Source organism: Pituophis catenifer, unplaced genomic scaffold (assembly GCF_029215685.1).
Source record: "Pituophis catenifer annectens isolate HBS135680 unplaced genomic scaffold, rPitCat1.0.hap2 SCAF_1, whole genome shotgun sequence".
NCBI lineage: Eukaryota > Metazoa > Chordata > Lepidosauria > Squamata > Colubridae > Pituophis > Pituophis catenifer.
The window spans coordinates 101,261,745-101,273,088 of record NW_027256881.1 but is presented as its reverse complement, the minus strand read 5'-3'; the positions used below and the strand labels follow the sequence as shown (position 1 = coordinate 101,273,088).

Below are 11,344 nucleotides of genomic sequence, written 5' to 3'. Positions count from 1 at the left end.
AACATTAAATATATAATTGAAGCGGGGCAGTCTCGGAAACGTAGGAAAGGAAGGACCCTATTTATTTCACCTTTCTTCTCTTTTAGACAAATGCTGGAATCAACTTGCATTTCATCGTAATGCTTGTCAGTAATAGCTAATAGCGAGTCTGCAACAAAGCAAATGGTGAATGTGCTTCCTTATATCAGAAGTTAATGCAGTATGTACAACAGATACGTTGCCAGGTTAGTATGACAACGACAATGCTCACAAACCATGCAGAAACACACCTAGCCAGCTGCATTTTAGTCTAGCATCTTGCATGATCAGCTGGTGAGGTGGTTTATGTATGTTGTAGTTTACTGTCTTGTACCAGTCCAGAAAATGAAGTAAATTTTGATTTAGTTAACCATGGGCTAATATGTTGGGGAAACACCTGTCAATATATTGCTGAGCACATTGTAAGCCGCCCTGAATCTTCGGAGAAGGGCGGCATATAAATCAAATTAAAAATATATATATAGAGAGAGTAATTTTGGAATAATTCTGAGCTCATCTGTTAAACTTTATGACATTTCCTTAACAAAACTGTAATGAAGTCCCCCATATCGGACCGTTTCTTCAGGGATTAAGAATTTAATAGGCTGAGAGGAATATATATCTAAGAAAAAGGCTTAAATAGAAAATTGATTTAAAACTATGATGGGTAGGAGAGCTGAATCTCATATTGATTCTTTTAATCACACATGTATTACTCAATCTGTTTTCTCCATATGCATCATAGTGTCTTCCAAATGTGTGGAGAATCAGAATCCTCAGTTCCCATAGCTATTGTTCAGATGTTTGCAGATTCTGAAGGTGTAAAATGGGGAACTACCATATGATTTGAGTGTTTGCCATCTTCCTAAATCACGAAGTATGATTTATAAAGCACAGAAGCCAGAGTCAAACCAAATAATCCACATTATATCTTTTGATGAAAATAGTTCACCATAACATCATATAACCTCCTCTCACACCCACAAAAACTAAAAACAGCACAGCAAGCATCTGTTTGCTTGTAAGTATCAGTTGAGGGAAGAGAGGAAATTGAACTGGGAAGAATAGAAGGGCTGCTAACCTTTTGGTGCTGACCTTACGTTAAATTTCTTACAAGGAGGGATAAGAATTTAGGTGATGTATGTCATGAGTTTTCAAATCCTCGTTCAACTATCACAAGATGAAAGAAAGGTATGAACACAATTGTCCCTCTCAAGATGATTTTGTTCTTTACTCTATAACCTGTGTTGATTTAAAGCCATGAGGTTTATCTTTCCGTGCTATTTAATAAAGAGACTATTAGCAGTGGTTGGAAAAAAGGGGTGGAGATAGAATAGAATCTGTATTGCTAAGCAAATTAAATACCCAGACAACACAGTGTTTATTAAGCACTAAGCAATGTAATTAATAGAAAATTTATAACATTTATTAAAAAACAAAACAAAAAAACAAAGAGACTAAAGAGGATGGGACAGGAAAAAGGTCATCTATTTGTTTCTGTAATTCTTGCATTACAAAAAAATGGTTATGGCTCAGAAATAAATTTCACCACTTGTTTGGCTTATCTGAGTATGAAAATTCAGCAAGGCTGGTAGTGTTTAAATGAAACCATCAGAGAATTTGGAAGCTATAAGCCAAACTTGGGAATTTGAAAAACTTTGCAAAGAAAGGGATGCTTCTGTAACTGTTGCCAATGAAACTGTATTTAAGCATCCCAAAGTTAGCTTGACTCAAGGGCTTCTTTACTGTTGGCACCACATATTTCTACCTAAACATAGAAATGTCTGCATCTGCTGAATTATTTTTGTGATGAGGAAATTAACACTTTATATATCTTTGCTTACTAGGAATCTTATACTGTAATTTTGAATTGTACACAAGGAAAATATTTAGACCCAGGAGTGTTCTAATCTCTGTTAAACAGATCACTGATGATCTTTAAATGGGGGGTTATATGGTCAGCATTCAGCAGTTAGGGATGATCTCATGTGAGCATGAGATTGGACTAAATAGCCTATAGCGACTTCTCCATTTTATTGTTTCTGTGTTTTGTGTTAACATTCACGACAGTGAAAACCATTCAGGAGTACAATTTTAGAAGATGGGCTGAAGATCCAGAAGGATCTTGATAGACTTGAACACTGGGCCATATACAACAAAATGCAACTCAGTGGTGAGAAAAGTAAGGTTTTATACTTGGGCAAGAAAAATTAAATGCACAGGTATAGAATAGGTAGTACCTGGCTCAACAGCAATAACTGTGAGAGGGATCTAGGAATCCTAGTGGACAACCACTTAAATATGAGCCAGCAGTATGTTGCAGTATACAGATTTCTACTGCTTTAGGAAACCCATAGTTGGAATACTATATCCAGTTTTGCTCACCATGATACAAATTAAACACATCAGAGTTAAACTGTGTTCTATTTTTCTAGCTAGATATTCTTTAGGGATACTAAATGCCTAATAAGATCTAGTCAGAATTCTGTTTAAATAAAATATATACTGCTTTTGATGCCAATTTACAAACTGCTTCTAAAAATCTATTGAGCGTAAAAAATAGTCTTCTCTGTTGATTGAAGAATTATTATTTAAAATTTCTAACTAAAGCCCTCTTGGATTTCTCACTACTGAGTGCAGCTGGAAAAAATTAAGTTTTTCCAGGGCGGCTTGCTTTTATTCTGTGTTTCTTATTCATTATTTAAATGGTTGCTTAAATAAGGTGCAAAATAATTAATTCAGAAGCTAAAAACAGACGAAATGGACAAAATCAAAGTAAATGGAATAGTTGTGTGAGTGGAGCTAAAAAGAAGGAAAGAAACAGCTTGATACTAGGAAATTTATTTGAATTCTCTACAAAAACTGTAGAATAAGATTTTTCACAAGTTCATTAGCAAGTAAACATAGGAATGGATATACTATTACAACTAGGTTTTAATATTTCCTTGTTACTTAAACATAATGCATTCCAGTGGAACCAGTTCACACACATTTACCTACAGAGGTTTGGGTTTAATCAAGTGCAGATATGTAAAACAAGCCAGTTACTCTGTGATGAAATATATTTCTGATCTCTGGGCTTGAAAAGAAATGATTTGGAAACAAGAACTGCAGAAATTACATTGAAATTGGTGTGTCTTTTTTATGTCTTGGCAGTAACAAATCAAATATTCTAAATGGATTGCTGACTAACATAGTGCTTTTTAAAAATTATAAATGCATTAAAATAGGTTTTATTGATATATATATATACTGAAAGGGATCGTAGTTATTTTTTAAATTGATTGTTTATTCTTCTAGGAAGAAAAAGGATATTAGCATTTTTCTCGACTAATATTTAAATACTAATCAACAATGCTTATTCTCTGTTTAATAATACATATAGTGTTGCCTTCTTTCTTTTGAAACTAGATTTTTCTCTTTATCATTCAAATCCTGCTAAAATGTCATTATTGTATCACTCACTAAAATATAAACTAATAGGTGTTTAAGTGCTTTTATAAAGCGATATCAGTGTAGTTTTTATTTCAACTTGGAGAATTACCATGTTTGACTGAGAGCATGTAACAGAGATGCTTTCAATGAGTGGCTTTTGTGTATCTTTCATTTTTGTAAAAAGATTTTCTGTGCTTCTTATACTTCTGCGTGGGTTTTTTGTCATTAAGTAGGGCAAGAATAATTGTAGCTCCAGTATCAGAAGAAGCTTTGTATTAGTTGGAACAATTGCTGTTCTTTTTGCAGGTTCAAAAACTCTTATCTCTGAACAATTCAGATGGTCTGTAAACTTTCTTTAATAACATAGTAAGAGAGGGGGTATGCTGGTTTGATTGGACCTTTGGTACTGTAGGTCTAAGTGATCTATAACATTTATTCTGGGGGTATTAAGTATTAGAAGACTTAAGATGACATGCTGCTTTGCTACTTGTAAGTCTTTTATCAAATTTAGATGTGCAGTCATTATTTCTTACTTCGACTTCTAAGGCATTCTGTTGTGTTTCTGTCTTATTAACTCTGTCCTGCTTGGTCCAGTTCTTCCACTGATAAGTGCAGAACAGCAAAAATCAAGATGCTTTTTCGCATAAAGCATTAATGTGAGAGAAAGAAAATGAAAGCCCACATTTTTTCAGAAATGAGATAAAGTTAGGCAATATAAAGATATTTAAATGAGACCTTAAAAATCCATAACACTGTGATTAGCATTAGTGGGGAACCTAGGAATCTGATCTGTTTTCCATATTTCGATTAGATCATATTAAGACTATTTAAAATAGCTTTACTATTGAATAGGTTCCAGAGATTGGAACGAAATTCCATAGGTTGCTGCAAAATGCAGCAATTATGCTTGTTAATTAACAAATAATATTACGATGTTTTTATTCCAGTATGGAATTTTATTCCAATATGGAATCTTCACTGATTCCATTTGCTTGTTGTTTTCCAGACTTAATTCTAAATGTTGGTCTTAAGCTTTAAAGCTTTGAATAGCTTAGGGCTCTAGTTAACTAATAGGCTGACTGTCTTGATATTCAGCTGTGAACCTGCCAGGGTCCAATTTTATTTTATAAACTCTATGTGCTTCAAACTTATCAGAAATGTTTATTGTGGTATATATGTCTTATGTGTATTTGTTAATTTCTTGCTGAAGGATATTCATTACAGTTGGAAGTTGTATATCATAAATGTATGTATATCAGGGTACTGTATTGGAGAACCCTGTCATAGTATGGTTTTTGCTTATGTATAGACTAGACTGATTATGCTAATCTGCAGTGCAGACAGATGGCTAAGCAGCATGGACTAATGTCCAGTATATTGGGAACTACTAGGATTAGATGTACATTACTGTGTAATCTGAACTCTAAAAACTTACATAGGAAATAATCCTGTCTTTAATAATTTTCTGTTCAGCAATATGCAGTCTTCAAAGAACAAAAATGTAGACTATTCAGAAGCGTTCTATAAGCCTATATTACCTGTCCAAAAGACTAGTGCTGAGATCATAAATGAAGCACGAAGTACACTAAGGACGTTAAGAACTCAAAGGCCATTTACACCAAGAGATGAGCGAAGGAAACTTTTTGGTTCCACCTCTTCAAGAACACCTGAAAATAGACCACCTTCTGCTTTTAGGTATGAAAAGGAGGGGGGATATTCTTGTTCATACTGAACATAGGCTTGAAACTTACCTGAGTATTTGTGATGACCGGGGGCGTGGCACGAAAGCAACACAGCCAGAGAACAGGTCTAACTCCCCTTTAGAACTCCCCAACATTTACTACAAGTCCTGGAGCAAAGCTCTCACATGCATGTTCAACAGCCTCTGGCTGCGAGTAGTCCAATAAGCAAGGTGAGCAAAGCAGTAACCAAGGCCAGAAGTCCAGTAAGCAAGGTTAGCAAAACAGTAACCAGAGCAAGAAGTTCAGCGAAGCAGGCAATCTGGGCAAGATCCAGAGCACAGTAATCTCCAGGCGTTGGCAAGTGCACATGAGGCTCCACAGATTCAATGCTTGTTCCCGACAAATGCCCCTCCCACCGGCATCTCCTTACATCTCAGTCCCCAGCTGTGCCTTGTGAAGGAGGGCAGGGCACTCTCCTACCTCATAGCTGGCTAAGTCTGTGTTGTTCTTGCCTTCTGTCTCCTCTTCATGCTCTAGGATCAGAAGGTGGTTGTCCTTGCTCATTGCCTAAGATCTATCTCTCCTGCTCCTCCCTGTCTACAAGCCTTTCTAATCATGAAACGCCCTGCCCGGGTTGGCTCTGCCCTTCCCCAATTTCTTTCAAAGCCAACGAAGCCACCCCCTTGATCTCTGTCAGCTCCTGTTCCAACTCATCTTCCCCCGCAGATTTAGGCGCTGACGGGGGCATGACAATATTTCTCATAATTCTCAATTCCAAAAATAAAAAAAAAAAACAATTTTGCAGTTGTCCATATCTTATTGCAACATAGATCCTCTAGAAATATTTAAAGTTACTCACTTCTAAAATGAAAATTCCAATCCAAAACCATTACTAGGTTTGTGTGTAGGAAGCTAAAGCTGCTGCAATATACTGGCTAAAACTTTTCTTTTTTTCTGTTGGTTTTATGATTCCAGAAACAATTGCTTATATAGGAGAAGCTTTGTCACTGAATGGCTAACCACTGTAATTATTCATCACCACACACAGAAGGGACCAAAACAATAACAGCGTTAATTCTTCCACTGAATTTACCAGCTAGGAATCTATGAGATAAAACGAATATTTTGTTTTTCTTTATAACAAAGGATTTTTATCCTTTACATGTTATTCCAAGAAAGAAGTTTGAGGTAAATTAAGCAACTTGGCAGTAAAAATATTTTCACTGCATTAGTGACACACAGAAGGAAATCTTGTGGTGAAAAACACACAAACAGCTGTGTACACATTGATTATTATGATTTGTTTTTCATTCTAGTCTCCACTCTTCAAGCTTTGAGTCAGTTGAGTCAAGACCTGTCTCTTGTGCACGCCTCAGCCCACTGGACCATGTGCGTATTTATTTTTGGCAATGCTTCTACACTCTATGCCCAATTAAATCTTGACACTAAGAAAACCTGTAATTTGTAGGGATTATGTAGTGTGATGCTTAAACCTACTGCCATAGTCCACTGGAGATTTTGTCATCTGCTCAAGATTGTGACCTGGCTGGGGGTATGCATCAAGGGGAAGGTACTCGGGTCACAGGAGGGGCAAAGAAGATTGAAGAGTTGCCATCTTTATTGTTATTACCAGGCAATAAACTGTAGGTTCAAAACAGGAGAGTGAATTTGCAATTTGAGAACAGAAAAATATATTCCACAATTAGCCTAAAGCAACCAGATAGTTCATATCTAGGCCAGAGCCCTTAGCTATCACTCGCTATAAAAGATGTAGCATACTTTTTCTGTGACCATTGGCTTCCCCAGTGATGATGGTGGGTAGGCTAAAGAATCCTCTTGTTCATGAGAAAACAACCCTGAGCTCCATTCCTTTGATTCAAAGAACTGTATTTTTTGCACTATGAAACGCACCAGACCATAAAATACACATTAGCTTTAGAGGAGGAAAACAAGAAAAGAAAATCTGCCTCTGCCTCCCAGCATCCATCCGGTATTCATCTGGTTAGCATCCTTGCAGCTGACAGCCTGGTCAGCTTCAGCATGTTATTGCAGCCCAAGCATGTGGCTTGTCAGGGCTCTGCTCCATTGCGCCCACCACCGGTCAACTGAGCTGAACTTCTGCCGCCGGCGGGAAATGCTGGAGCCTTCACTGCCAAGCAGCTGATTGGCGGTTGGATCAGCCTCCTGGAATACTGCCAATCAGCTGCTCTAGGCGGGGATCACCAGCACCGATTGCTGCCTTCGCCGTTCACCGTTCATCATTCAGTGGCGATCCCCGCTGCCTAGAACAGATGATCAGCAGTATTCCGGGAGGCCAATCTAACCGCCGATCAGTTGCTCGGCAGCGAAGGCTCCAGCGTTCCCTGGTGGTGGCGAACAGTGGCAGCGGTGAACTAGTCTCTGCTGCACCAACCCCCCTCCTCCCCCTCTGCAATATTCGCTTTTCAGACATTTCCACCCACTTTTTTTGGGGGGGGGGGAGTGTGTCTTATAGTGCAAAAAATACGGTGTTGGTTCTTGCATTTTGGGAGGATACAATCAATAGAAGACTTAGTTATAGAGTACTTAAGTCCTGAGTTGTGATCCCACCCTCTGCTGGAAATCATTTGCTATTTTTCTCATTTTGAGATTGTTTTACAAGAATTTCCCATATCATTTGCATTCCTAAAAAAAAGTGCATTCTGTGTGCATTGGCACATTTTGTCAATTTTACCCAATATAATAAGACTGCGGCATATATCATGCGAGTGATATGAAAAATGGTTGCAAAAAAAATCTTAAAACTGGAGAAATAGCTCTGCCTGTTGGGAGTTAATAACATGATTAATGTCTATGCATTTTTACAGAATTTACTCAGTACAGTCCTCTTTAGTTTTGGTTCAAATTCTGTCATGTCCAATATAAACTATTGTGAGAATATCTTCTAAAGAATTAGGAATTTGCACTTATGTGGTTGAATTATTCATATGCTACATTAAATTTTGTTTTGTAACAGAAGCCAAAATTATTGTCATCAGCCTCTAATTATGAAGACTATTGTGTTTCTCCACCTTTATCACCAGTGGATTCAGAGGACATCAGAAAAGTCAGCAATGCTCGCGCAAAGTTGTTCAAAACTGTTTCCTGTGGAAGTCTACTTCCAGATAAACTATTTCTTCCCAATGACTGTAAGAATACTAATCCATAACTTTCTCTATAACACAAATCCCTTTTTAAAATAATGAAGGTAGCCTTTCATTATGAATCTAAATTTCACTCTTCCATCAATAAACCTATTGCCGATTTAATCAATGCAGCCCTACACGTATTTCCACCTTAGAAGTAAGCATCGTTCAATTTAGTAAGATTCACTCCCAGGTAATGATGTATGTATGATATTATAATCTCCATATATTAGTTTGAGCTTTAAATTACTGTATTTTTTGGAGTATAAGACGCACCGGAGTATAAGACGCAGCTTAGATTTTGGGGAGGAAAATAGGGAAAAAAAATCTGCCTACCAGGTATTCATCTGGCTAGCGTCCTTAGTTTGGTCAGCTTTAGCACATTAGTTTGCTGGTTTTGAGCACACACGCTTTTTATCCCCTACTTGGGGATAAAAAACAGCTTCTAAAGCACAGTTGAGAGTCGGAGGGAGCAGGCAAAGCACAGAAGATTGCTTTACTCACTAGCACCTCCTTAGGGCTGAAAAAAAGCTTCGAAAAAGCTACATTCGGAGTATAAGACGCATCCAAATTTTCAGCCTCCTTTAGTGGGGGGGGGGAGTGCATTTTATACTCTGAAAAATACGGTAGCCATCAGTCCATTATGCTTTCAGCCTGTGAATGATCTTGCTAGAAAGGGGTAGAGGAAAGCCTCTTCAGGAGGTTTTACACAGTTGAAATTTTGTTGAAAGATTTTTACAAACACTTTAAACATTTATATTTCTTTAGAAAATCTTTGATGCAAGGAAAAACCAATCACCTCTGTTCTTTATAAATGTACATTATGCAGGTAGTCCTGAACTGAATGACTGTTCAAAGTTATGACAGACTTTCCTGGAGGTATTTACAACCCAGTTTCAAAATGCTGATGGCAACTCTTCCCCCACCCCCGGTCACATGACCACATGTTGTGTGCTCTCCCTTACTTACAGGCATTTGCAGCATCCCATGGTCACGTGACTATGTTTTTTATAATGTAGTTTTGCTGAAAACCAAGGTTTACTTCGGTTTTTTGGCAAAACCAGTCCGTTGGTTCGCTGAACAATGGCAGCGTACATTTAATGACCACCACCAAAAGATCTTAAAATTAGGTCAGTCACGTGGACGGTCTGATTTTTGACTTTCATGATTATGAGTATGATGGGCAGACTCCATTACGGTTGTCAAGTTGAGGACTACCAGTAGTTGTTCAGTTGCAGTTAGAAAAAACAGCAAATACATGAACAACTGTTATTTCTGAACAGATGTTGTTAAAAGCTATCTTTCTGCATGTTTTACCTAGTGAAAATATTGCAACTTTTGTTTAATACAGGTAAGAGGCTGTATTTTGAAGAGCATTTTATTCCAAGGAGTGATCATGAAAGTTTTTCACAAAAGCTACCTGTCCAGTTCAGCGTCAGGGATGCCTGTCTTCCACTAACTTATGTAGACCATCATAATAAGACAGTAGGAGAAGAATTTTTTCCACAAATGAGAAACATACCATTTCCAGCACAATTCAGCAGGCAAAGGTCAGTATTTTTTTTAACTTTACCATTTTCTCCACATATATTGTCCTGGAACAGCATTCTCCCAGAGATTTGCATGGCTCCCAATTTACCAGCTTAAATGCATTAAAAACACATTTCCATAGGCCTTAGGTTAGAGTAAAGCAGGATCGGGGTGGGGTGTTATCTATTTTTTATCTCTGTGGGTGGGGGTGAAAGTTAGCTACTGCTTCTCCTGGATAATATGTACTTTGGAGTTTTATTTCAAATATTACTGTTTTTCTGTGTTAAGTTGTCTAGAGTTGTAGAAGTTGGGTGGCCTAGAATTTGAAATATAAATAGATAGATAAATATTTTTAGATCCAGCTTCCTATACAACAACGTCTCTAAGTTACTTTCAAAATATACAATTAGAAATAAGTTAAGAATACTATTTTTTAAAAAAAACACCATACAGGAAAAACAAACAAAGAAACAGGAAGAAAACTTCCTCCATATGGAAGAGGCCAAGATCAAGGGAAGGTATAATTATGGGCAGGTCAGGAATATAAACAGACAACTAGAAGTGACTTTTAGACTCTGTCAATTAATGTCTGGATCAGTATGATCAAGCCATCAAAATATCTAGTCCCAAGTTGGTTCGGTTCTTACATGTCAAAAGCAAAATTTTAAATCTGGCTTTACAAACCAGCGTAGTTATTTCAGCAGAACTATTATATATAAATACCCAATTGCTCCATTGTAGCTGCAGTTTTAATTTCTGCCTCAGTTACAAAAGTAATGTATAGAGCAGGTTATAGCCATTTAAATTCAAAATTATCAAAACAAGGACATCATTAGTAGCTGTTTGTGTTCAGGAAAGGACAAACTAGTTGATATACCAATTGAAGCTGGCAATAGCTGCTGCCCCCTGCTCTCCAGTACACTGAGGTTACTTCAAGGTGTACAATTTACAGTGTTGATTTTAGGACCACTCGGATCTCTGTTCTTTCTGAGCGAATGCGTAGGATTGAGGCCTGAGTTGGATCTATATCATTTCATTATATGCTTTAAAATAATTTGAATACCATAGTATGCAAAAAAGTTCAGAGTGTTCCAAAATTTGTTTTTATTCATTGTATATAAAAACTGAACTGAGAATTAGTTTTCGTACCCAAGTGAATATTTGGTTGCAAGAGGATTGGCATATATTCTTCTTTATAATTGCTAAGAGTAAACCTCCTGCAGACTGATAATAGTTAAACGTACTCATTTGTTTGTATATTTATTTTTGTATTTTACATTTTAGAATTATTACGTCAGTTTGTTGCAGTTACCTATACCTAACCTAATTATGCTCTGACAATGTATTTTTACCTTTCCTTACTCTTTTTAAGCTACTTGTTTAAATGCCAAAATTGTTTAAGCATAATTCACCGACAATATTAGTTCTACCAGTAAACTATGAAATCTTAGGTGCATTTCCTTTTAAATATAGAATTTACACTCATAGGTAGGCTAGGTTAAATGATTCAAGACA

General features: G+C 36.9%; 1 protein-coding gene across 1 annotated transcript in view; it reads left to right on the top strand.

The window, feature by feature from the left end:
* The first annotated feature begins 201 nt into the window (after positions 1–201).
* Positions 202–11,344, top strand: part of ARMC2 (armadillo repeat containing 2) — a 44,187-nt gene continuing 33,044 nt past the window's right edge. Inside the window, exons 1-5 of the mRNA XM_070953501.1 lie at positions 202–224; positions 4,927–5,148; positions 6,452–6,524; positions 8,131–8,302; positions 9,651–9,849. Coding sequence (XP_070809602.1) covers positions 202–224; positions 4,927–5,148; positions 6,452–6,524; positions 8,131–8,302; positions 9,651–9,849 — 689 coding nt within the window. The remainder of the gene's footprint in view (positions 225–4,926; positions 5,149–6,451; positions 6,525–8,130; positions 8,303–9,650; positions 9,850–11,344) is intronic.